We start from the raw sequence: 27,313 nt of genomic DNA, 5'->3' as shown, positions 1-27,313 counted from the left end.
ACCTGAGGCTTTAGAGATCTCTGGAGGAGCAAAGCACAGATGTCCTAAGCAGCTCTGTTGATTGAGGAGCACAAATTCCCTGGCTTGCTGCTGGATTGTGGAGCACAAGCCCAATGCTTGGGGACAAAGTGCTTCCAGGAGGGGAGATGGCATGCTCCACTGCTGCCATGGAACTGTAGGAGGGGAGGTGGCATGCTCCACTGCTGACATGGGCGTCATGGGCAGTGATCCTGGAGACTAATTGAAGCTGGCAGCATGGACAACGATGTGGTGCCATTGCTGTAGCTTTGAGCTGAGATAGGGCAAGGGATGGCAGCTTCCTTTGCTGTCCTGACAGCAGCAACTCTTTACTGTGGCTCATATGACCTGACACTCTTTTCTTCCTCCCTCCACCTTTGTTTCTCCCTCTTGTTTCTGTGGGTGGTAGCTGTGAAGGCTTTAACACCCCGTGCTTCTGCCTGGGTGGATGGCTGGAGACACTGTTGCTCTGCTCCTAGTTATGAATCCAGCCACAAACCTGGAGGAATTGGTTTGTGCTTAGTTTGTGCTCTGCATTTTAAAACTGAAGGTGGAGTTCTTTCTGACCATACCAATTTACTCTGCTTGGCCAAACTGTCATCAGCAGGTGCAGCTTGCCTTGTGTAGGGCTGGTGGACTCCTGGGAACATTTTGCAGCTCTGATTGTTTCTCCAGCTCCTGAGAAATGCACAGAGAGAGAACTTTGGAATTAGGAGTTTCCAGCTAAGGACCTTGGTAGCTGTGGTGGTGTGCATTAAGAATGCACCAAGGTGCCAGGCAGCACCCCCAGAGAGATTTGCAGAGAGATGTGTCACCGTGTATGCCGCGCTCAGATGCAAGTAAGTTGCTTCATGGGACACTTCTGAAGTGAGCAACACCAAGTCTGGGCTCAGGACAGGCTGGCACATCACTGACCAGGAGCCCTGAGGTGCCTCCCGCCTCTCCAGGCCCTCAGGTCCATCAGCAGTGAGCAAGCAGGTCTGGCTCTGCTCTGTGCTGTTCAGGTTTGCCCCTGCTTCCTTCAGAAAGCCAGTTACAAGCATCCTTGGGGAGTGCTTCTTGTTCTTCTATCCCAAACATGAAGGTACCAAATATGTTCCTATTGTCTAATGTACAAATGTTTTGTGTTATCTTTGCTGCTTCTTTGTCTGGATTATCCTTGTGTCCCCCTGCCTTTCCACCCTGGATAATTGAGAGCTGGCAGCGTGCCTGTAGCGTTCCTGTTCCAGGGCCAAAGTGGGAGTGGGAATAAATACTTCTAAATACTGTACTGAAGCAAATAAGTAATTTACTCATAATAGCTCTTTGCCTAGCAGTACACTGGCAATTTCATGCAGGTTTTGCAGGAGCAGCGAGCAGCTGTGAGGGGTTGGAAGAGCTGTGTGCCTTGGGGAATGTTTGCAGTGTGGTTACAATGGGGAGAAGGGCTTCACAGATTTGGTGGAGTGCTTCTGCTTCTGGAAAGGGACTTTACCCAGCAGCCTGTGGCAATGCTGCATTTTCACAGCTTTGCTGGCCCTCCATTCTGCAAACAGCCCTGTCTCCCAGGCATTTGGCTGGAGGTGACTTCCCCATGGGGAGAAGGCAGGACTGCTTTCTCTTGTGCTTTTGAATAAGACATCATTTAAGAGCAGCCAGCCAACCAAAGCACAGCTTAGGTCCATGCTCAGCTCAATAGAAATCTTTCAGCATTATCACAGCTGCATCTATTCTTTTTCCTCCAGAGATAGGGGCAAGCAGAAAGCATTTAGGATGCTCTCTGACCTCTCAAGCCTTTGACACAGGCACATATCCCTGCCTGTTTGTCATCAACAGAGCAATCCTGCAAAGCACAAGACAAACAAAACAACTTGCAATGAAGAACCTGAGCCTAGTACTGATTTTCTCCTTTCTCTCTTCTTCTAGGGATCCTGTTTACGATGTTGGTATTTGGACCAGCCTGTGGATTTATCTTGGGCTCCTTTTGTACCAAAATCTATGTGGATGCTGTCTTCATTGACACAAGTAAGGAGAACTGGGTTTGGTTCCAAATCAAATATGCTAATGTAGCAGCAGGACAAAAAATGCTGATGCACACAAGCAGGAAAATGCTTCTTGTTTCACCTTGGGTGCCTCTTGTGTGGATGTCACTTCTAGAGGGGGTTTATGGCTAGGATTCAAAAGTTTTCAACTCTCTCCATAGAGAACAAGTTTGAAGTTGCTAAAATTCGTTCCCTTCCATGGCCTTTTCTCCTGTGAGATGAGTTTCAGCTCAGCTCTTAGAGGAACATCTTAAATATCACTGTGAAAGGGCACAGCAGCTAGCCATGGGCATAGTCTTGCCAGGGAAGCTGTGTCCAGAGCATGAGATGAAATCTGGAGAGCTGCCATCTCCAGGACCTGGGAGTACTGCCCAGGCTCTCCATTGGGTACACACCAGTTAAGACCCATGCTCAGCACCTTCTGCAAATGACTGTTTGGATGGACAGGCTCGGTCCCTACAGCGTAATTGCTTTTTTTTTGCTGAAGCAGTGCTAATTATTGCTCACCTTGACTCTGCACTTGGGTTAAAGCAGACTGTTTGCAAATTGACTCTTTTTCATCAAGAAAGAACTCTCTGAACTCAGGGCCACCTGCACTACGCGCTCTTGGCCGTTAGAGGGCAGTGTGTGACAGGCTGCCCCTCGCTGCTCCCCCAGCCCTTGGCCAGCTTGCAAACCGGAGGCTTCCTCCTTCTCCCTCAGTTCTTCTGAGGCTTTTTCTACAGTTCTCAGCTCCAGCTGACCCCACAGGCTCTTGTACAGCCACAGGGGTGGTGTCCCCTTTGAGGGTCTGTCCTGATTCTGTCAGCACAGATCCACAGAATATTAGGGGTTGAAAAGCATCTTGAAAGATAAGTCCAACGCCCCTGCCAGAGCAGGGTCACCTAGGGTAGCTCTCACAGGAATGCATCCAGGCAAGTTCTGAATGTCTCCAGAGAGCCTCTCTGGTCATCCTGTTTCAGTGTTTTGTCACCCTCACGGTGAAAACGTTTTTCTTTTATGTCCCTGTGGCACCTCTGCTCCAGCTTGCACTCATTGCCCCTTGTCTTATCATTGGACATCACTGAGCAGAGCCTGGCTCCGTCCTCCCAACACTGCCCTTCACATCTTTATAAACATGAATGAGGTCACCTCTCAGTCTTCTCTTCTCCCAGTTAAAGAGCCCCAGCTCCCTCAGCCTTTCCCCAGTAGGGAGATGTTCCACTTCCTTCATCCTCTTTATGGCTCTGCACTGGACTCTTTGAAGCAGTTCCCTGAGGTCCTTCTTGAACTGAGGTGCCCAAAACTGGATACAATATTCTAGATATTGGACATACATCTTCACAAGATGCATTTGGATGGAGTTGAACCTTGCAGGACTTGGAATTGTGCAAATCTGGAAAAGTGGTGCTGCCTTTTCTTAGTCTTGTGGCAGCTGAGGAACCTAAGTGGTGTTTGATGAGCAGGAAAGAAGTATCTTTTTGGGAGGCTGTGCCTTAGTCAAACACTGCATGGCCCATTTTTATTCCATGGCTTTAGCAGAGATCATAGATCACCAAGTTGGAAGGGACCTCAAGGATCATCTGATCCAACCTTTAGGCAGAGGAACTTCTTTCAACCCCATTACATATTTAACCATTAAGTATAATTAACTCCTAGACATAAATGCACAGAAGAAAATATCTCTTCTCCTTGGAGATGAAGCTGTGGAACTCCTCACTGTAGGATGTTAGAAGTCTGCAAATGGAATGAAAAACAATTGGGCAATTTTATAGGAGAAAAAAAAAATGAATATGACACCAAATGTAGCTTAGAAATCTGAGCCACAAATCACCAGCATGTGATCAGGTGTATGCTGACATTATTCTTCTGGCTTTTCTAGGCATCTGCAGCTGGTTACTATCAAAGGCAAGATGCTGGCTTAGCTAAAAAAATTGTGATGTGATCCATTAATTTTTAACATAAGATACTGCTCCATATTTGGAACTCAAAGGAGATAAAAGCAGAAGCACAGAGGAGAATGGTAGCGTGCTATCACTGAGAAGCCTGCAGGGCTTGTGGCTCAGCAGGTCACAAGAAGGGTATAGCACTTTCCAGCTGCAGGTCCAGCTGGCTTTGGCCATGGTCCATTGCTGCTGTGTGAGGGCTGGGGCACACACAGCCTCCATCTATTTTTGTATGGGAGAGAGTTTCCACATGGCAGCTGGCTCGTCCTTGCAGCTTGCAGTAGTGTGAGACCGAGCTCCAAAGGGCTGAGCCCTGTTCTGCTCTCTGTTCCAGGCAGGAGGTGTGGGATGCCAGGGCACACTGATGTGCTGCCCTCCATATAGGACCTATTTTAAGAAGGGGCTGAGGAGAAGACCTTGGTTTATGTGGCTCTTCACATGGTGGTGTTCTCAAGAACCTGAGAAAAATAAGCACTTTAGGCAGGAGGGAATCACAAGGGGAAAAAAGCAGCCCCTCCGAAGCATTGTTTCCCCAACTTTCTCTACATTGGAGAGCTACCTGTTCTTTTCCCTAAGGGGAAAAGAGTTTCCTCTGTCTCTGCTTGAGAGACAACTTGATTGCCTCACTTGAGACAGATTTTTCGGAGTGGCAGTAACCAGACAGACATCATGAACAGAGCAGCTTGTCATTCCAGCCACGCAGACCCAGACCTCCCCCGGGAGTCAGCTCAGGCGCTGGGCACCCTCCGCTGCCTTGCCGATGGAGGCAGCTTTAGGAGCACAGCTTCTGCTCTCCTGCTGCTTGTTTGTATTCCCCTAAACTGACTCCAGAGCCCCCTTTCTCCTTATCTCTGCTGAGTGATGGCCTGCAGGATGCTGTAGCCTTTTGCTTCATTTTTCTTCATTTTCTGATGATTTCTCTGCCCTTCTGAGCCCGCTTGATGCAGTGGGCACGTTCTCCCAGTATCTACAGCTGCTTCATCCTCCAGGCAGTCACAGGTGACTTCAAAGCCCAAATATCCATCTCTTCTTCACTGAAAAGGGCTGTGAATTGAAAGCTAATTCTAAACAATTCCATTGGAGAGATATCTGCTGTAAGACTGCTTCTACCAAAACATTCTGGGGGGCTTCTCTTCTCTGCTTGCTTCATGCTCTGAAGGGTTAGGCTTGAGGGAGCTGGGGGTGTTTACCCTGGAGAAGAGGAGGCTCAGGGGAGACCTTCTTGCTCTCTACAACTACCTGAAGGGAGGTTGTAGCCAGGTGGGCATTGCTCTCTTCTCCCAGGCAACCAGCACCAGAACAAGAGGACACAGTCTCAAGCTGCACCAGGGGAAGTTTAGGCTGGAGGTGAGGAGAAAGTTCTTCACAGAAAGAGATGTTGGCCATTGGAATGTGCTGCCCAGGGAGGTGGTGGAGTCACCAGCCCTGGAGGTGTGCAAGAGGGGATTGGATGTGGCACTTGGAGCCATGGTTTACTTAGTCCTGAGGTGTTGGGTGACAGGTTGGACTTGATGATCTCTGAGGTCTTTTCCAACATTATTGATTCTATGATTCTAATCTGCTTCTGCTTGACCTTGGCTGCATTGTTTTGGTGAAGTCTAACACCTACTTTTGCTCTTCTCCTTTCTCCCTCTTGGCCAGCGGGTGGGGGGCCAGAGGGTCAGCTTCCCTGGTCTCTTTGACCAGGGAGGTTCTCATGTCGTTTGATAATTGTCAATAGCTGTCAATATTGTAAATCCTGTCTCTTTTGTACCCACTCATCGCATTCCATTGTGGATTGTAGTGCAGCTTGCAGACACAGCTTTCATTTGCTTCCAGCTGAGCTGCTCTGGCAAGGTTAATGTGGGGGGTGGAAATCTCAGCCCACCACAGCGAGCCACCCACAGGTGTGTGTGTGTGTGTGTTCCCTTGCAGGCAAGCTGGACATAACCCCGGACGACCCTCGGTGGATCGGTGCCTGGTGGGGAGGCTTCCTGCTGTGCGGTGCCTTACTCTTCTTCTCGTCCCTGCCCATGTTCGGCTTCCCGCAGGCCCTGCCGCCGCGGGCGGAGCGCGCCGGGGAGAGCGAGCAGGCGATGCTCCCCGACAGGGACTACGAGAGGCCCAAGCCCAGCAACGGGGTCCTGCGGCACGCCCTGGACGCTGAGAGCAGCACCACCTGCTTCCAGCAGCTGCGAGGTGAGGCTCCGCAGGGAGACTCGGGGTGGGGGCACCTCCACAGAATCAGCCAGGTTGGAAGAGACCTGCAGGGGGCCAGGAGAGCCAATGGCATCCTGGCCTGTACCAGCAGGACAAGGGAGGTTATTCTTCCCTGCAACTCAGCACTGGTCAGGCCACAACTTGAGTGCTGTGTCCGGTTCTGGGCTCCTCAATTCAAGAGAGATGTTGGGGTACTGGAAGGTGTCCATAGAAGTGGATGTTAGGAAGAAATTCTTCACAGAGAGAGAGATTTGCCATTGGAATGTGCTGCCCAGGGAGGTGGTGGAGTCACCAGCCCTGGAGATCAAGAAAAGCCTGGATGAGGCACTTAGTGCCATGGTCTAATTGATTGGATAGGGATGGGTGGTAGGTTGGAATGGATGATCTTGGAGATCTCTTCCAACCTGGTTGATGCCATGATTCTGTGATTCTAAGATCATCAAGTCCAAGCAATCACCCAACCCTAACTAATCAGCTAGACTGTGGCACTGGAAGCCTCATCCAGGCTTTGCTTAAACACCTCCAGGGACGTTGACCCCACCACCTTCCTGGGCAGCCCATTCCAATGGACCTTATCACACTCTGCAACTACCTGAAGGGAAGCTGTAGTAAGTTTGGGCTCAGGCTCTTCCCCCAGGCAACTTGTGACAGAACGAGAGGGCATGGTCAGAGGCTGTGCCAGCAGAGGTTTAGGTTGGATGTTAGGAAGCACTTCCTCGTGGAAAGGGTAATTAAACACTGGAATGGACTGCCCAGGGAGGTGGTGGAGTCACCATTCCTGGAGATGTTTAAGGAAAGATTGGACATGGCACTTAGTGGCATGGTCTGGTCAATGTGGTGGTGCTAAGTCATAGGCTGGACTGGATGATCACAGAATTGTCAGGGTTGGAAGGGAACACAGGGATCTTCTAGTTCCAAACCCCCTGCCACAGGCAGGAACACCTCACACTACAGCAGGTTGCTCACAGCCACATCCAGCCTGGCCTTAAAAACCTCCAGGGATGAGGCTTCCACCACCTCCCTGGGCAACCTGTGCCAGTGTCTCACCACCCTCATGGGGAAGAGCTTCTTCCTAACATGTAGTCTAAATCTCCCCTTCTCTAGCTGGGATCCAGCCTCAATAATTCTGTGATTCTGTGTATCCTGTGACAGTCAGCAACAGGCTAACAGCAGGGTGGGTTTTTCAGCTGGTCTTTGATTTGGTCCATCTACCTCTACTCCAAAAAACCTCAGTATCCTGAAATTTAAGTTGCTAGCTTCTGATTATCTCTGGCATTGTCCTCATTTTAAAGAGTGACTTTGTTCCACTTGAAAGGTTTGGTTGGGTGTTTTTTTAAACTACAAAGCTTCAGAAATGGATGATAGGCCTTTGGAGCTGAGAAAGAAACCTGAAGGGGAACACAGTTGCCAGAGTAATTTGTGAACTTCTCTCCAGTCTGCCATCCTGCTCACCTCTGCCTCCTGAAATGGAGAGCAAGGGTGGTTAAAAGAAACTGGGAGCTCCCAGCATGTGAGCTGCAGCTTAGTGCAATCCCAGATACAAAGCAGTGAGTGCTGGGCACCACTACAGCTCCTAAACTGAGATAGGGAGGAGGTAGACACCAGCCCAGAACAGAAGCAAAGTGTCAGAGCAGAGCATGACTTGTAGCAAATTAGAGTAGGAAACTCCACATCATGTCCTGCAGTAATGGAAATGGACCTGGCTCTAATTAAGGTCAGCTAAGGATCCAGGATTTTGTGGGTGAGTGTGGGCAGATACCCTTCTGTAGGCTGCACTGGAAAAACCTTCATCTGAGAGCGTTGTTCTGCAGCACTGGTGGCTGCTTCCCACTCTCTGTCATTGTGGCAGAGCAGGTTTCATTACTGCCTAATGCATTTAGATAAACGAGGACAAAATCACTCCCTCTGCAGTTGCCTTAATTAGGAATTGAATGAGGTGCTGCTGGGAAGGGAAAAGAGACCTGGGGGGAGGGGGGGAAGGTGTTTTCTTAACGACAAAAATGCCTTGACTCATTGATGTGGATGTGCATTAGGGAAGGTCAGGGGTGTGGCATTTCAACTTGAGAGAAAATTCAGAACAAAGGTAAAGGGAGAAATTGTTTGCTAATTTGGCAGGGAAATGAATTTCTTCATCTTTTCATCTCTGGTGCAAGGATTTTCTTGAGTTTGAGGAGTGGGCTTTTCCCCAGGGTGTGTCCATATGGATGATTCTGTGGCTTTTGTCCTGGATTCATCACAGCATCTGCTTCTGGCCGCTGAGTTTTTGGACTGGGCACTGGGACACTTTTGCAGGCTTTCAGATTGAAAAGTGAAAGCATTTGGCAAGGTCCCTGCTGCATGGTGGAGCAGCAGTTCTGCCTGAGGATGGTGCTGACCAAGCTGAGCTTCTTGCACGCAGGGAGGCCATGGAGGGGTTCCAAGAGCGTCTATTGCTCATTGAAGTAGAGAGATTAAACTGCCACCTCCATATGCTTCAAAGTATTGATTACATCAGGAGGCACCAGGCTTCCACGTTGCAGGTAACCCCATTTCGGATCAGTTGGTGTTCCAGAAGTCTCTGTGTAAGATGGGCTTTGAAATACAATTTCCATCACATCAAATAAGACACAGAATGACCTTTTTAGTTTTGCTTTTGATCCTGTCACAGACAACACAGTGTTGGCAGCTGCCAGCTCCTTTCAAGTCCTTTGCCACTGTTGTCGCAGCGGGAATATGGTCAAGTGCCTGCCTGGAGAGGATGTTCAGGCAAGGGGTGGCAAATGTGCCTCACCATTCCTGGTGAGCATTGCTTAGGTCTGCACTCCTGCTGTGCATATCCATTATATTGACAGCAGCTGAAACATGTATATGGATCCTTTGTGTGGTAGGACCTAGGATCTGTTACTTCTTTGTTGATTGTATAAAGTCTCCTTTGGGAAAAGTTCAACTCTTCAGTCTTCTCCCTAGGATAAAAATCTCTATATGCACTACTTATATACAGAGGTTCAAAATGTGTCTGTACAGAGGCTCAGAATATATCTGTGCAGAGGTTAATACATCTGTGCATATGTAGCCACATCTTCTGTCCTGCCATGGCACATTTGGGGGTTGTATGAGTTTGTGCAGCTGAATGGCAGAGGACGTACCTGCCATGGTTACAGGATGTGTCACATAGAACGTGGAGTTGGGGTGGTGAGTGGAAATACTCATTGTGGTGTGTGTGGTCATAACTCAGACTCCTGTTTAGCAAGTGTTGTCTCTGCAGCATGGTCCTGGGCAGGTGTAAGTCCATGTGTGCATGGAGATGCAGGATAGTCCATCTCTTGTGCACAGGATGGGAAGGAAGAGTTGTTACCCTGGTCTGATCATGTGAACCCACTTTGTATCAGCAGTGCATCCTCAGAGCCTGAGCTGAGTCTCTTTTATGGCCACTGCAGGGGGGTGGTGAGGGTTTTTTTGGTTTATTTGATTAAACTGTTGCAGAGATTGCTGCAAGTGAGTGGACATGGCAAGAGAAGCAGCAGGGTGGTGTGGGCTGGAGGCTGGGTCACAGCTGTCAGCTAGCACCACAGCATGCTGGCACCTGGGAGGTTACTCAAGACACTAGAAGATTTGCTGTAAAACAGGGAGATACAGGGCTGGGTGAGATTTCCTTGCCTGCTCCTAGGCTTAGCACTCTGAAGAGCTAGGGCTAATATGAAAGCAACCTGCTCAAAGTATCAGGAAGGCTTTCTACATCTGTGCAAGGTCTAAGCTGGAGGGAGGGCCCAGCTTTTGGAAGCCAGGGTGTCTCTTGATGAGGGGTGTTTTCATGCTGGGAAAAGAAGCATCCTTAAGAGGAGCTTCAAACTTCAACTGAAGTCTGTGCCTTTGAATGTCAGAAGGTGAAGAGGCCATCAAAGGCAGCAGGAGCAGCGGGTGGCTGCCACAGCAGCTCTGCAGAGCTGTGCTGGCAGGGGCACGATGGCCCAGTCCTGGCAGGTGCTTACCTGTGCTAAACTGGTATATGAATGCTGCCTTACCTGATTGGTATTTCAGTTAAGCAGTGCAAATCCATTTTGGGAGCACAAGGAAATGAAGGCTTAATAGCAGGAAGAGGATGGATAAATGCTGCTATTGCTCTCTCTTTGCTTTCAGCTGGCAGCCTGGCAGGGTTGTTCCAGCCCTGCGCTCTCCCTATGGTCTGTGGAAGCACTGCAGGTGTGAGTTGCAGGAATCCTTGCTGTCCTGAGGGCACAGCTTCACTTTTCTACCTCTGCTGTGCCCTGGGGACCTCTCTGCTATGCAGGGCGGGAGATGATGCTCAGCTGTGTCAGAGCTCCTGTGCCCTCTGCTCACATCTGTCCAGCATCTGCCTTCATGGTGTTAACGCACTGCCTCTAACCTACCACCTGCTCCAGGTTGGGCTTGGAAATGTTTTGTTAACATCATTTTTGGTTTTCATACAGAAATGTCATTTCTATTGAACTGAGTGGTCAGTTCCAATGAAATTTCATTTCAAAATGTTTCCTGTAAGGCTTTATCTTCAACACTCCTGAAACATTCTGCTCTCAGTGCATTTTGTTTAGCAATGATTTAAGCCAGAAATTCATTACCTCCTGCCTGTCTGTCTAGTGAGAGAGATTAAAAACCTAAAAGGATTGAAATTGATATGGAATCCTTCAGGTTTGGAGAGAAAAGCTCATTCACAGAGATTTAAAAGAAAGCTCACTGTGGAATTAAATGAATTTCAAAACTACAAATTCTCTAGGTTTGGAAACGTTTTGGTTCCTGTCCAGCTTCATTTCCAAGAGCATGGGAGAGCTGGGATGTACAGCTGACAGCTGTCTTGTCTCCTGTTTGCCTCCCTCCTGCTTTGTGTACCAGTCTGCTGAATAACCTAGAGAGGGAGCAGCTCTGAATCCTGGGTTTCCCTCCCCAGAAGTGCTCTTGGGAAGCAAACATAGAACACTGGGCCAGAAGCTTCCAGCTGTGCAGGGTGAACCTGGGCCCTGGAGGGCTGGGAGTCCTCAGTGGGAGCTCCTGGGTCTGAGCAGATTACCAGCTAACATGAGGAGTTTTAAATTCACAGCTCTAACCGAGTCCCAGTGACAGCCTTTTGCAGAGGGCTTCATTTGTACCTTCATTCATGGCCACAGCAGAGAGCCTTTTGCCCTGATGCAGGCAGATATCATGGCTTTGATTCCTTTTTGGATTTGGGGTTTGGCTCAGTACCAACATCTGGAAAGCTTGCTGAGAAATTCTAATCACAGACAAGGGAGTGGAGGCTGGTGATAAAAGGCCCCACAGCAGATCCTATCAGTCTCCAAGTTTCCTTTGGCTTGGCTTTCACGAGGAAGTGGGCTTTGTTGGCAGGCTCTTCTTGACTCTTTCCAAACCAGAAGTTTTGATTAATTCAGAAAGGCCTTCAGCCTGCACACTGCTGGGCAGAAACTGAGCAGCAGCTGAGGTCCAGCAGCGTGTGCCTGCCCCCAAAGAGACACTGTCCCTGGAGGTGTTCAAGAGGGGATTGGACATTGCACTTGGTGCCATGGTTTAGTAGTCATGAGATCTTGGGTGACAGATTAGACTTGATGATCTTTGAGGTCTTTCCCAACCTTATTGATTCTATGATCCTATGACACTGTGCCTTCCTGTGACCGCCACGATTTGGGGGAGGTTTATGTCCCCCTCTGAAATCCAGCAAAGGTGCTTGCTGGAGTCAAGATGACAAAGCAGAAGGACTTCCCCTTTCAATCCATGAGAATGTTGCTGTTGCTTCAAGCTTGTATCTGTCAGGAAGCTCCTTTGACATGGGTATCATCTGGTTCCTTCATGTCTTTTGTGACAGGATCTAAGGAAGAAGTTCTTCAGTATGTGGGTGGTGGGACTCCAGAATAGGCTGCCAAGGGAGGCTGTGGATGTCTCCTCCCTGGGGTTGTTGGATGAGGTCTTGAGCAGCTGAGTCTAGTTGAGAGGTGCCCCTGGGCATGGCAGGGAGGTTGGAGCAGATGATCTCTGAGGTCCCTTCCAACCTGAGCCATTCTGTGATTCTAATTTTGCAATGCCAGGTGGCATATGAAACTCACCTGAGAAATCTTCAGCACCTCTTGCCTTACTCTGTCTCCTCTTTTACAGGAGCTGCCTCTTTCCTGCAGGTTTTTTTTCTTCTTGCTGCCTGCAGTATTTTCTTCATCCCTTACTCCTCAAGCCAGGTAGAGACTTTGCCTTCTGTTTTCTATTCAGATCTGAGGTTTGCTGCCTACATTGCTATCAGAAAGTAGCATTTGGGCTCTACGCTACATTTTTTGCCTCTCCCTCACAGTGCTGTCCTGGGTGGACAGGGCTGTAAACCTCCCTCTAATTTATTACTTTGCTTCCTGTGTTCCTCATCTTTACTGCAAATTGAAAACACGTCTCTGTAGGGTGCTCCAACTGGAAAAGGGGGCCTTGGTGATTGTAATGTTCCAAACAATTCATTTCAAGCACCAACGTGATGATTATAGTTTGTCGTTTCTAGAGAGTAGTTAAACCTCATGTAATGAGGTTGCCAATTATCCCTGGGTACTCCCCGATGTTTAGTGACAAATCAAAGCTACTTGGTGTACAGAAGTGTGTGTGCTTGTCAAACCTCTGCCCTGTCACCCACAGCAGGGGATAGGGAGGGTGCCCTGGGCCTCAATGCAAGCATTGCTTGGGTTGTTAGAAGGTGGAAGTTGAGGGATCAGCAGGGGTGTTGGAGAGCTCTGGGACATCCTGCCTGGTTCCTTTCAACCTCTGGGTGATCCTATCAGCAAGGCTGCACATGAGTAGTCTGAAGAGTTGGGTTTTCAGTACTTTAGCAGTGAAAAAAGGCTGAGGATTCTTGCTCTTCTCAGTGTGTCTCACCACAGCATTGAGAATTGCTTTTCTGACATCACTTCTGAGGCAGGAGTTAAGGCTGTGAAATGAGCTGATCCTTCTGAGTGTGGGAGGCGAGCCTGTGCCATGTCTGACACAGCTCAGGGGTTCTCCAAGTAGATTTTGGAGGCTCTTTTGAATCCAAAAGACCTTTCCCTTTTCCCATTTGGAGAATGGGCTTCAGCCTCAGATGTACAGCTACAAAGCATGGAGCTAGCCTTTGGGGCCCCGCGACGCAGGGTGACGTTCATCATGGGGGTAGCTCCGGTGAAGAAGCACCGTGCTTGGCTGTTGTGTTCCCCAGGGCCTTACTGTCCCCCATCAAGGCATTTTCCATTCCCCCTTCACACCCAGCACCATATGCCAGGCAGCTGAAAGCACGTCACTCTGCTCTATTGAGAGATTTTTAAACTTCACTGCTGACTTTTAATCTTGTTCCCAGAGGTATTTCACCCCAAGAACTGAGACAGATAAGGCGGCAGCAGGTGTCAAATGATTCATCTTAACGCATGGCAGTAGCGAGATGAAAGGATATTCATTTCTATGGGGAGCCTCCTGTCATCTCCCTCAGAAAATGAAAGGGAATGAGCTGGCCCTGCCTGAGGAGCTGGTGGAGGCTGCCAGGCGTTGCCTCTGCACTCCTTTGTGCTGGGTTTGGAGTTACATCCTCCAGCTGGTACAGAGCCCTCTTGCAGTACGTAGTGGTGAAACACACAGCGAGGGGCAGGATCTGTCCCAGAAAACTCACACCCAGACACATAGGGAGGAGAAACAATGGTGAAGTGATGGAACTCACAGCCCAACACTGCCAGACAAGGCAGTCAGAAGGGCCTCCTCTCCTGTGTGAGACGGGGCAATAACTCTGCAAAATTTCTGCTGTCCATCTCCAAGTACAAAAGATGGATTTTGACCTTGGTAATGCATGATGGTTGGGTACCAGCCTTGCCAGCTTCAAAAATAAATGGCTATGATCTTTGCCTCCCTCCTGCAAAAGATAGGCTGTCATTGTTATTACTTGGTGGACAAAGTTAGAGGTAGACCTTTGTGTCTTTGCATTTGAATTGGCACAAAGCTACGTCTCAAGGAATCCATTAATCTTGCACAAACTGAACTCCAGAGGCACCGCAGGCATTAATACCTTAAATATGGCCTTTCAGGCTCAGTGCTGCCAACTCCACCTTTGTATTTTTCCTCCCTTTTCTGGCAAAAAAAGAGGAAATTCTGTAGGTGGCCACCAAAAAACTGAAGGAGGCAGCAGGTGGCTTCTGAGATCTCTCCACATCTGAATTCCCCCATCCCCTCCTCCCTCCTACTATAATTTTTTTCTCTCTCTCTTTTTTTTTTTTCCTTCTGTTCTACTGAAAAAAAAAAAAAATAGTCTTACTTCCTGCACCTCCATCACATTCAACAAACCCTCAGGAAGCAAGAATTCTGCCCCTGTACACTGCACTGCTTAGGCTGCACCTCGAGTCCTGTGTCCAGTTCTGGGCCCCTCAGTTTAGGAAGGAGGTTGACTTGCTGGAGCCTGTCCAGAGAAGGGCAATGAAGTTGGTGAGGGGCTTGGACCACAGCCCTGTGAGGAGAGGCTGAGGGAGCTGGGGTTGCTTAGCCTGGAGAGGAGGAGACTCAGGGGAGACCTTATTGCTGTCTACAGCTACCTGAAGGCAGGTTGTAGACAGGCAGAGGTTGGTCTCTTCTCCCAGGCAGCCAGCACCAGAACAAGAGGACACAGTCTCAGGCTGCACCAGGGGAGGTTTAGGCTGGAGGTCAGGAGTAAGCTTTACACAGAGAGAGTGATTGCCCACTGGCATGGGCTGCCTGGGGAGGTGATGGAGTCACCATCATTGGAGGTGTTCAGGAGGAGACTTGATGGGGTGCTTGGTGCCATGGGTTAGTTGTTTAGGTGGGTTGGATTCGTTGATAAGTTGGATGCGATGATCTTGAAGGTCTCTTCCAGCCTGGTCTGGTCTATTCCATTCTATTCCATTCTATTCCATTCCATTCCATTCTATTCCATTCTATTCCATTCTATTCGTACAGCAGAGGAAAAGACATCAGTGCCACAAAGAGCCCAGGATCTGTGGAGTGACCCTTTCCAAAACAGTTAGATCAAATCAAAGCCTAATCCATTCCCACCCCACCAAGGACAAAAGAAAGGGGACCCAAGCAGAGCCTTGACAAAGAGTTGTGCCTCCACATGCTGGGGGCAGTGCAATTAGATTTTGCACCCAAAATAAAAGAAGCTCTAAGTGAAAAGCTGAGGCCAGCACTGGAGAAATGCCATCTGCCAGACCAGCCCCCGGTGCACCGCAGGCGGGGTGGGGGATGGACTTCTCACCGTGCAAACAGGGGTCCACTGAGGCTTCACTACACTCTGGAGAGATAATTTCCAAACCTAATGATTTTCACATTTAATTCAGGGAGAAATTAGTCATCAGGTATGGAGACAAAGCAAGGCTCTCTTCTGCACTGGGATCCTCTCCTCTTCAGGCTGTGTTATCTCGGCAATAATTAAAATGTTCGCTGGAGTAGAAAATGCTGCATCTGATTCATTAGCCAGATCTCCCTGGGTAAGGAAACTCCTGCTTGCTTAGGGGAGATGGAGATGGGCCTGGAGAAGAGGACTCTAGGCACTAATGATTAAGAAGGGATCGTGAAACAGAAGCAAATGTGCGTGCACGTCAGCGACATGGGCGGTGGCATCGAGGGCACCCTCAGCAGCTGGCTGATGGCACCAAGCTGTGTGGGGCAGGGCACTCATTCGAGGGATCCATCCAGCAGGATCTTGACAGATTGGAGAAGAGCGCCAGTGACAAGTGCATGAGGTTCAACAAGTCAAAGTGCAAGGTCCTGCATCTGGGTCAGGCCAGTCCCAGGCACAAATCCAGGCTGGGTGCAGAGTGGCTTGAGAGTAGCTCTGAAGAAAGAGACTTGGGGGTGTTGTTTGCTGAGGAGCTCACCATGAGCTGGCACTGCCCTCATGCAGCACAGAAGGCAGCTGTGTGCTGGGCTGCATCCAGAGATGTGTGGCCAGCAGGGCAAGAGAGGAGATTCTGCCCCTTGACTTTGCTCTTATGAGATCCTACCTTGAATACTGTGTCCAATTCTGGTGTCCCCAGCATGAGAAGGACACAGAGCTGTTGGAATGAGTCCAGAGGAGGCCACAAAGATGATCCAAGGGCTGCAACACCTCTGCTGTGAGCATAGGCTGAGGGTGCTGGGGGTATTCAGCCTGGAGAAGAGAAGACTCCAGGGGGACCTTAGAGCTGCCTGCCAGTAGCTGAAGGGATCCTACAGGAAGGCTGCAGAGGGACTTTTCATCAGGGTGTCTAGAGACAGGACAGGGTTTGAAGCTGAGGGAGAGCAGGGTTAGACTTGGGAAGAAGTTCTTCAGTGTCAGTGGGAATGTGAAAGCTAATATGCTGCCCCAGGCATGAGATCCCTAGTGGCCATGGCCCCAGACCAAGCAGGAGAGCATAAGCCTGCACCCAGACATGCTGCAAGGTGTCCCTCAGCGAGTGACCAGTGTTACAAGGGAATAAGAAAATGAAGCAACTGTGGGTGGCTGGAGAAGGAAGGCCCAGGTGTGAGCTGGGGTAGCTTGTGTCTGAAGGCTTCCAAGAGCTTGCCTGGTGCTGAGTACAGTACTCAAGACACCATTGGCTGGCTCAGTATTGTTTCTGGGGAGCACATAAAGAAAGGAAAAGGAAAAAAGAGAATATTAGGCTTTGATTGACTTCCCCATGGGGGAAACAAAGGCAATATGGGAAAACACTCATCCTTCAACATCTCAAAGTCATCTGCAAGATATCAACATAACGACAGGTGACTTCTTTTCACACCCTCCTGGTATCTTAATCTTTATTTGACAGTGCTTTGGTGCTTCACTTTGTTCTGGTGTTGCCACATCTCAAATGAGCTTCTCTGTGCAAAACAGAAAGCTGCTCCTGATTTGAAAGGGTTCATCCTGCAGGAAATCAGCAAAGTGCCTCCAGCACCTTGAGCAGAGCCTGCACAAAATCACCTCTCCCTTTTCCCCTCTCTTCTAGTGATCCCCAAAGTAACTAAGCACTTGCTCTCCAATCCTGTCTTCACCTGTATCATCCTGGCAGCCTGCATGGAGATCGCGGTGGTTGCCGGCTTTGCTGCCTTCCTGGGCAAGTACCTGGAGCAGCAGTTCAACCTCACCACCTCATCTGCTAACCAGCTCCTGGGTGAGTAACCCCAAATCTCTGATGCCAAAGGCATTTTGAAAGTGTTGAGCATGGCTGGTACCCACAACCAGTCCCACTGCTTAGGCTGCCCAGAGAAACTACTTGCCCTACAGCTAGAAATGTGTCCACAAGTGGGAGGGCTGGGGTCCAGCTGTGCCTTGGCTGCAGAGCCCAGAGCAGAACTCCAGCATCTTTCCTCCTTGACTGCACTCTCCACTGCAGCCTGCTTACAGTCACTTCTCCTGTAGCTGGAGTGCTGTGAGCAATGGTATGAGCCAGCCAGGGTGTGGAAGACTGCCCTGAAGTACAGCAGAAATCTCAGCCACGCTGGGCTTTTTGGTTGCCCAACGCTGCAGTAGCTTGCCAAGCAACAAGGCTGCTCACCAAACTGCTTGCCTTATGATTACCCCAGAGTTCATAGAATGGTTGGAAGGGACCTCCAGAGGTTGTCTAGTCCAACCCCCTCTGCAGTCAGCAGAGATGTCCTCAATTAGATCAAGTTGCCCAGAGCCCTGTTGAGCCTCACCTTGAATATTTCCAGGCATGGGGCACCAACCACCTCTCCAGGCAACCCAGCCTACCTCCATTTGGAGTAAGAAGGCTCAATTCTCCTGCTGCTTCCTCCTTTCCCCTTGAGCTGGAAATAACAGGGTTGCAACCAGCAGCTCAAGTACCTAAGCTAATGTGACTTAGTTGTCTTTCAAATGCCCCTTCTATCTGACCACACCATGCTGCTGCGATCTCCCATGCATATATTTCTCAACAGGACAATGATCCACAGGCAGGATCTTCATTTATTTTCTCCTGCTGCTCACTCCCAAGCAGGCCCAGCCATTTGTTTCTGACAGCCATTCCTTCAGCAGTCACCCAATTAAGATCTGAGCGAGGTGATCTTGGATGATCTGCAACCACAGCTTGCCAGATGGGCAGCTGGCAGTGATCTGTCAAAAACTGGGACATTGTGAAATGGGTGGGTCTTAATATCAAAGTCAGGAGCTTGCAAGCTGCTATCCTTGCAGTTACTCATTTCCCCCCCAGAACTCATTGGTATCTTCTGGCTTTGGCCTGGTTTTCCAAAAGAAACAATCCCCTGCAGTCAGTTTTGCCTCCCCCGGTGATGTAGGAACTCAGTAGTGAATTGTAATGGGATGTGACAGAAGGGCAGAGGTCTCAGAGCTGTTTGGCTCTTCCATCTTTCCTGAAAACAACAAAGGCTTGGCAAAGGATAACAACTTCACTGTTGAACAACTGGGGGAAGGAAAACCACCACACTGGTGGGAGATGCCTGGGCAGTCAGCAAGTGGGTACAGCTGGATGGTCAGCAAGGAGAGAATCACCCATGACCCAGGGCATGTCCTGCTTCTGACCTACCTACCAGTGGGCAAGGAAACTTTGCTACATCTCCAGTCCTCACAATTTGTTCCCTTTAAACAAAGCTGCTGCCAGATTTCCTACATGGCATTTATGGGAGTCCAGAAATGCCAGGACTTGGATGCACTTCTGAGCTCAGCCCAGGTAAGTAAGGTCTGGCAGCAAAGGGATGAAAGCAGACCCAGACAGGGTTAGTGTGATAATGCCTTTCTGTGCCTGGAAAATGAGTCACTGCTGGCAGTGATTTTGCATCTCACAGTTTAAGATTCTTTAAGGGAAACTTCCTACTTTCAGATGCAACTATTACCTGTTCTCTGAAGGTCAGGCTGCTGTGCAGTATAACAAACAGGGCTCATCCAAAGCCTCTGGACACCCTGGAAAATGCTTGTCTTGGTCTGCCAACTCTTGCAGGAAGCATTAGAGATGATGCTCCTTAGATTAAGGTGGACCAGTCTCAGCAATTTTGGTGCCTTTCTCCAGTATGGACAAGAGCTAGCAGAAGACCCCAGTTTGTTTGTGCAAGGCAACTTACCCATTTGCATCTCTTCCTCTCCTTTTGGGCAACCCCAGCTTAGAGCTGCTCCAGTGGTTGATCATTGCAAGGTTTCCTCATGCTAGCACACAGGTCTCTGCTGGAAGGTAAAAAGCAGCAGTAGGGTGGTTCACTGAGCCTCCCTCACACTTCTTGCTAATGTTTTTCCTCTTGCAGGGATGACAGCAATCCCATGTGCATGTCTGGGCATATTCCTGGGTGGCCTCTTGGTGAAGAAGCTCAGCCTGTCGGCTCTGGGAGCCATCAGGATGGCCATGCTGGTGAACCTGGTGTCCACAGCTTGCTACGTGTCCTTTCTGTTCCTGGGCTGTGACACAGGACCTGTGGCAGGGGTTACTGTTCCCTATGGAAACAAGTAAGTCTCACACAGCCTCACCAACATAAATCACAGAACATCAGGGGTTGGCAGGGGCCTCAACAAATCATCCAGTCCATCCTCCCTGCCAGAGCAGGGTCACCTAGAGTAGGTCACACAGGGGTGCATCCAGACGGGTGGTTCTGAATGTCTCCGTAGAGACTCTCTGGGCAGCCAGGTTATTGTCCTCAAATGCCATGTTGTTGTCCTCAACAAGCAGCCTTCAGACAGCCATAGAGAGCAAGCCTGTAGTAGGCAATGTCATATGGGGCTCTCAGTTTGGGATGTTCTCCTGTCACTCACTGCTGTGAGAGCTGACAGCATCCCACTGAAATTGGTTGACCTGAGCTGAAAGGTGCCAGGCCTGATTCTGCTGCACCTATGACCACCTCCTATGTAGCACTGGATCCACAGAATCACAGAATGCTTTGGGTTGGAAGGGACCTTTAAAGGTCATCTAGTCCAACACATCCCCTCTCCACTGGTGTCTCCTGGCAGCAAGGGACACACATTTCTTTCTACATTGATTTAAGTGCCTGAGGGCAATCTGTAGAAGCAGGTTTTAGATGCCTGGAAATTCAGACATGGTGAGGAGAGGCCCATTTTAATGGGAGAAATGAGGCCCACAGTGCCCTGTAGCATTCAGAGGACTCAGATTTATTCTGTATTTTCTCTTCTGGTGCTCCTCAGAGTGCAGTGGCAGCTCTTTTGAAACAGATGAGGCTCTCAGCTCTTCATGGTGACTGTTCTGTGAGCCACCTTCACAACATCTCTCTGGGTTTCCTTGGAGCTTCCCATTGGGGTAACAAGGCAGCCTGAGCCTTGCATTAGGTTGCCTCTAGCAGACAGATAGTGGCCATGGCACTTCTGTCCCCGTGGGGAGGCTGTAGCCTGGATGCCTGAAAGCTGGGACCCAGATAGCCTACCCACTGCTTCTGTCATTTGTTTGCTTTAGCTGCCCCCCTTCAAAGCCATCTTTGTGTGGCAGTGACTGGAAAAGCTGGCTGCTCTCATCAAGCTGCTCATTAATTTCTTTCTGTTTCTCTTACAGCTCAACTCCAACCTCATCTCTGGACCCATATTCCCCCTGCAATAACAACTGTGAATGCCAAACTGATTCCTTCACTCCAGTCTGTGGGGCAGACGGGGTCACATACTTATCTGCCTGCTTTGCTGGCTGCAGCAGCACGGTGAGTGGCCTTTCCTCGGGACCTCTTGCCTGTAGGAAGGATTCAGTGAGTGCAAGGGGGTGAGGGTAGTGCATATCTGGCAGAGCAGCTCATCTACAGCGGTTCCTTGGGTGGGACTGAGCCACTGTCATTTTCCACTCTGTTGCATAAACACCTTCTGACTCCAGCAGCAGTCTGCCAGGGTCACACATGGAGCAGGATGGGATTTCCCATCCTCCTCCTCCTCCTCCTCTGGTCTTTCTCCTTGGCACAGAAGCAAGGAATACAACAGGAGATCTGCACAGTTTTCTACTGGCAGAACCCAGATCCTCCTCAAACACTCACTAGCCTGGGCTGGGGGACCAGCTGCTTTGTTGTCCTGCAGCTCCTTACCTGCTCGCTTCTCCACCAGCTCATCTTTGCTCTGCTCAATCCTTTTTATTATTTTCCCTCGTGCTCTTTTCCTGAATCTGATTCCTAGACACATACAACCAGACCTTGGTTTATTCATCCTTGTTTGAATGTTCCTTCCACTCCTCTTGCTTCTCTCTCTCTCCCTGCTTTGCTCTGAGGCAGAGGCAAGAGCAGTTGTCAAGGGAGCAGAGACTTCTTCCAAAGACATTCTACAGTTCTCCATATCTAAGAGTTTATTTCTTTTAGAAAACTTAAAGACCAAACCTTCTCTGTGTAAAGATGTGGGGAATTTTTTTTTACAGTATCTTAAAACCCTGCTTTTGCCAATTTTTTGCTGCTGAAATGCTAATGTCCTCTGAGCTGCACTGAACAACAGTGCCTGCTGCCTCTGTGGGTAGGAATTGGTGGGGTTCCTGCAGTCCTCAATCTGTTCCTGGGGCTGTGCCAGGCATGGTGACCACTGCCACACTGCCTGCATGGAGCCCCTGGAAGGTCAGCCTGGTCACAGTGACCATTTGTGGCTGCAAGGACATCAGTGCTGACCACATACAATTATTACTTCATTCTTGCTTTTTGAGGGGAGGGACATCAGTCCTCATTTCCTGCCCTAGAGAGAGAAACTGCCTGTGAGTGTTGATGAGCTGAGGTGCAAGCTTGCTGCTAGCTAGGGCAGCCTCACAGACCAGATCACCTGGGAGCTCCCCTTGCTTAAACCTCTGCTCTGCTCAGTTCCCACTCCAGCCATGGAGATGTAGGCATCCCTTGAAATAACAGCTTCAAGGTGCTTCCAGCAGCCCTGCAAGGGATTCCATGAGTGTGTGACACTGTTACTTCCTGCCGTTTTCCTTGTCCCAACAAGAGACCAGCCAACACCTGGGGTGACAACACGATCATTTTAACAAGAACCCAGCTTGTACAGGGCGCACACAGTTCACTGAGTCCTTAGCAAGAACACAGGCAGAGTAGCCCGTGGCTGGAATGGCCTCACTGTGCAGTTCAAGGGAAGGTTCTGACTCCTTTGGAAGGGGCACAGTCATGAAAATTCAGCGCTGCTCCTTCAGTCTGCAGCTGCCTGACCTCATGCTCTGCAAGAGCAAACCTCTGAGCAGAAACCTCACTCTCCCTCCTCTCTCTCTTACTCATTCTTTCTTGCTTTGCCTTTTTTTTTTCCCCTTTTTGCCATCATCTTGGGGTTCTTTTCATCACTTTGTTTTGTAGGGGTTTTTTTGCAGTAACATTTCAAACACAAATTAGTGAAGCAATAGCATCCTCTGGAAAGGGCCTTATGAAGAATTATGGACGAGTTTGGCCATGCAATGGCCCTGAGGCAAAGCCAAATTGCCAAACCAGGTTTTAAACCCATAATCCAGGTAATGACCTGTCTAGAGGGTCTTGTGAATGTTATATGCTCGTGATGAGCCAAGGGTTGCATTTTACTGAGACATAAAATTCTCTGAATGCTTTATTTAACTTTACTACATCGGATGTTTCTGACTGCCTCTCTCCAGTTTTCCTCTGTGAACAATTTTGAAGAGCAATGTGTAGCTCACTTGGTATTTTCTTTCTCATTTCTCCTTTCTTACTGAGCTGCTTGCAGAGGTGCACCTGTCTGCCAGGCAGCTGTAGGGATATTGGTGCTGATAGGCAGAGCTCTGGAACCCTTAGGAATTTCTCTTCCAAGCCATTCCTGAGAGTGACCCTTGCCTATGAAGCCTTTGACCATGCATCTTTGTTTGTCTGATGTTGCTTTTCTCACCCTTTTGGCTGGAGATGCATAAATTCCAGCCTGGCATTACTGCCTCCAGTTCTGGTGTCCCCAGCATAAGAAGGACACAGAGCTGTTGGAGTGTGTCCAGAGGAGGCCACAAAGATGATCCAAGGGTTGCAACACTTCTGCTATGAGGATAGCCTGAGGGAGCTGGGGTTGTTCAGCCTGGAGAAGAGAAGACTCCAGGGGGACCTCAGAGCTGCTTCCAGTAGCTGAAGGCATCCTACAGGAAGGCTACAGAGGGACTTTTCATCAGGGTGTCTAGGGACAGGACAGGGTTTGAAGCCAAGGGAGAGCAGGGTTAGACTTCTTGTGAAGAAGTTCTTCAATATGAGAGTGGTGAGACTCTGGAGCAGGTTCCCCAGGGAGGCTGTGGCTGCCTCCTCCCTGAGGGTGTTCAAGGCCAGGCTGGATGAGGCCTCGAGCAGCTGAGTCTAGTTGAGAATTGTCCCTGCCCATAGTAGGGAGGTTGGAGTAGATGATGTCTGATGTCCCCTCCAATCTAAACCATTCTATGGTTACCATGCTGACCTTTCTCAGCTGTGCACTGAATTACCAGCCTGTCCCTTCCATAGCAGAGCCAGGGGGCAAAAAACCTCCAATTAAAAGTATATATAATTTGCATACATAATTACTCCACACTCAAGATGCTGCTGAAGGATGCTGCACCTTTGCAGCTTCACAAACACACAGAAAATGTGGATGTGTAAGATGCTGGGCAGTGGGAGGCTGTGCTAATGTGTGGTGGAATGCAGTGAGGTTGCAGACAAGGGAATCTATAACAATTTGGCATGGGCAGCAAAAAGTTGCCTCTCCCCAGGACAAAGGTAAAACTTCATCTTTGATCTTTCCTTGTTTGATGTCTGTGAGTTGGACAGCATGTCAGGAATAAAAGATCAAAGATCTCCCTGGTAAGGATGAGGTGCAGCACTAAGCAGGCAGGTGTAGATACAAACTACTCCCACGGCTTTGGGCTGGCACCTCGGTGCCAAATGGTTGGAAAAGCAGATTGAGGGCCAAATTTTCAGGCAGTGGAGATGGAGACCTGCCTTGTGGTTTGTTAAAACCCACACCAGTGGGAGGAGAATCTGCCCCACCATTGCCAGAGACAGGTCCTTTCTCTCCCTTCATGAGCCAGTTCTGCATGTTTGCTGTGGGTGGAATTTTGTCCCAGTGTTTTTCGGTGCAGGACTTGGATGGGTTTGTACCCACAGGGTTGTGTCCAGGCTGGTTGCTAGCAGTGCACTGCAGTTAGAGCCAGAAACTACAAATTCCCATTGTCTCTGTGCAAACACCACCGCAGCGGTGCTAATTGTCACCTTCTCGAAGCCTTCAAGTGGCAGCTTCGAACTCAACAGCTCCGGAATTTGTTATGTTAATTACTGTTTGCCAGGCACAAAGGCACCTGCATGTCTCCTCCAGCTCTCCCGGACTTCTGCACTGCGGTCTCTCTTGGCCCCTGTGCACTTACTTGGAAGAAAATCATTTGACTCCTATGCAGAAGAAAGGAATTGGTGTCAGAAGGGCTGGAGTAGCATCCTGCAGATCCTTATCTTTGGAGGCAGCGAACCAGAAAGTGTGTTTTTGTAGGGTCCTGAGGGAAATCCAGCAGAAAAGCGAAGGAATTTCTGCTTGAAGTGGTAAAGGGGAAGAAGGGGGTGGAGCTTGAGCTGGTTTTCAATATGTTTTACTTTATGGCATTACTCCTCTTACAAAACATGTGACCTGCAGACCCAGCGGGCTGATGAAGACAAGCCATGAATCATTTATGATCCCTCCATTCTGAATTCGTTAGGGGATTTCTTGGTGCTATTGTGTGCCTTAATTGCACTGACATCCCCCACTCAGAAATTCAGGAGGACAAGTTGGAAAAGAAGGAAAAAAGAAAGGAAAAAAAAACAAAGTTATAAAAATATCCAAAACAACCCCAAATCCCTAAATCTGTGGCTGGCAAACAAAGCTTCTTTTCACACCCTGCACTTGCTGGAGAGATCAAAGGAACAGGCAGTTCCTCTCGGCCTCCTTCTGATCACATACTGATAAAGTTTTCTCCTGCCTGACTTCGGCTTTTAGCTCAACACAAAGCCCTCTGAACCAGATGTCATTTGTTAGCCCCGTAGTGCAGCTGAGTCCAGCAGTGTCTGTGCTGCCCAGCTGTGATAGTTCAACTCCTGGTAAACCACAGCACCCGTCCCGGATGGCTCTTTCCCGGAATTCAGGAGCCTGGAGGCTGGCACCAAACCCACAGCCGAGAGCGGGGCTGCGGATTTACCGGCTTCTAATGTGCTCCAGTTCAGTTGCAGCGGCCGAGAGGGTGGAGGTAAATAAGAAAGTAATTAGAACCATAATTTGGGGATCTTCCTTGTCTCAGGGACACAGATTGTTTCTTTATTCTCCTCCAAAGGGGTATAACTTGGCAATAATTTTGTGGCAGTGACATTTATGGGAGAGACTCAAAAGGAGCAGAAGAAAAGAGACAAGCTGAGGGACAGCTTTCCCTTGCTGGTAGCATGCATCAGAGCTGAAATTCTTTCCAGCCCCCAAAGAAATGAGCACTTAGGAGTTAGCGAGGACGCTGAGCTGCTGTTACCAAAGCCCTGCTGGAGTGGGTGGGTGGTGGGGACGGCGGCTCTCGGCTGTGCTGATCCCCTCTGCTCACCTGCAGAATCTGAGCGGCTGTTCGTGCCTCACCTCGCTCCCCGCCGAAAACGCCACCGTCGTTCCCGGCAAGTGCCCCAGCCCCGGCTGCGAAGAGGCCTTCCTGACATTCCTCTGTGTGATGTGTGTCTGCAGCATGATCGGGGCCATGGCGCAGACGCCCTCCGTCATCATCCTCATCAGGTGAGACCGCCGCCAGCAGGCACCCATCGGTCCGGCGGGGCTGGGAGCGGGGCTGGGGTGGGGCATGGGGTACTGCTGGGAGCTGCGGGGAGCCAAGGGAACGGCTCCTGTCCCTAGATCCATGAAGGAGCTGACTCACTGCTCAAGACATCACAAAATCCTCCTTTGACCGAGCCTTCTGTGGCAGAGACACCTTGACAAAGATCAAAAGGTGCAGAACCTCCTTAGCAAACGAGGAGCTATGGGCACAGGCTTTCTCATATGTTACAGCCCTTAGATGCAGGCAGGAGTAGAGGATGTGAAAGCCCAAATAGTCCTACCTGAATTTCAGTCCCATTGTTACAAGTGTTGATTAAGCCATTTTCTCCCTAGGCCACTCTTCTGCTTGGTAGCACCTGGTTCATCCCTGGCATGGGCCCATGAAGCTCAGTGCCTGCAGCACTGACCTGTTAGAGAGAATATGGGAACTGCATGAGCACAGCTCTGGTACAATGGGAGTGAGGAGGGACTGGGCTTGCAAACCAAGAAGATCCCTGCAGGGATGCTACAAAGAAGAGTTCAGGGTGGTTGTTACCAAGGCTGGGATTAACATACAAAGAGTAATACAGGTGTTCACATTCTAGTCCAGGTAGTGAGGATGTTCTAGCTACATCAGGAAAGGGGCAGGATTGTAGCCCCGTGTTCTCAGCACATAATGGCCTCATAAGATACCTTTAGAGGTGGCTTAGAGATCATAGAAACTGCAGCAACATGAAAGACTGCAGCAAAGGCTACCTTTGGTGAATACCCCCATGGCTAGAGTTTAACTTCTCTCACCCTGGACCAAGTCCAAGAACAGAAGGAAGCTTGTAAGTCTGAAGGACATCTCTGAGTTGAACCAAAATGAATAGGTGAGCAAAAGTAGCTTATTCAAATAACTGACCTTGTGTTATTTCCAGACACATGGAACACTTCACCTTATGATATGCATATAGATCTCAGCCCACTTTGATCCAGAATTACTTATCTGTCCAGGCTGTCACTTGCTGAGAATAATAACCAGAGGCATAATAGCAGATCCATTCTGCTGCCTGGAAAATTCCAATAACATTCAATCAATAAGGTCCGTATTAGAAGCACACTCTTGAGTGGATTTTGGACAGAACAGCTCTGTGAGGGCATGTCTCCCTGCAGGATATGAAATGAGATATTCCACCCACTAGTTCATTTCTCTCTTTGCATCCACGGTAGCTAAAGGGAAATCAAATTTCGGGTGATAAATATTGTGGCAAAAGTAATTTGAAGTTTGAAGCTCTCTTTGTTCAAGGGAGCTGCCAGCACCTGTAGGATCCTGAATGGAGATGTCTTTGTGTCAGCTTCAAATGAGATAAACCAGTGGCCAGCCAGGAAGGAGAATACAAGGAAATAAGAAAAGTGAAGGGAATATTAAAAATGTTCAGCTCACAGCTGTAGGAAATAAACAGTTCACACATGCAAATAATGCTCCCCTCAGAATCCCTGATAGCTACCAAAATTGCACAGGGAAGAGCTCTTCATCTCAGGCTCTTCTGCCAGCTGTCGTCTTGGATTGCTAAAAGAAAGTTTTGGTGTATAGAATCATAGAATCA

At 49.3% G+C, this 27,313-nt stretch overlaps 1 protein-coding gene across 2 annotated transcripts in view; it reads left to right on the top strand.

The window, feature by feature from the left end:
• SLCO3A1 (solute carrier organic anion transporter family member 3A1) overlaps positions 1-27,313 on the top strand; it is a 164,767-nt gene that overhangs the window by 119,589 nt on the left and 17,865 nt on the right. For both annotated transcript variants that reach the window (XM_068143374.1, XM_068143375.1), the window contains exons 3-8: positions 1,924-2,022; positions 5,879-6,142; positions 17,071-17,235; positions 19,316-19,514; positions 20,566-20,704; positions 25,531-25,706. In XM_068143374.1, coding sequence (XP_067999475.1) covers positions 1,924-2,022; positions 5,879-6,142; positions 17,071-17,235; positions 19,316-19,514; positions 20,566-20,704; positions 25,531-25,706 — 1,042 coding nt within the window. The remainder of the gene's footprint in view (positions 1-1,923; positions 2,023-5,878; positions 6,143-17,070; positions 17,236-19,315; positions 19,515-20,565; positions 20,705-25,530; positions 25,707-27,313) is intronic.

Source organism: Melanerpes formicivorus, unplaced genomic scaffold (genome assembly GCF_026170545.1).
Source record: "Melanerpes formicivorus ecotype bairdi unplaced genomic scaffold, bMelFor1.0.p_v2 SCAF_10, whole genome shotgun sequence".
In the NCBI taxonomy this organism is placed as follows: domain Eukaryota; kingdom Metazoa; phylum Chordata; class Aves; order Piciformes; family Picidae; genus Melanerpes; species Melanerpes formicivorus.
Note: the sequence above shows the minus strand (reverse complement) of the source record. Positions and strands in the feature narration are given on the sequence as shown.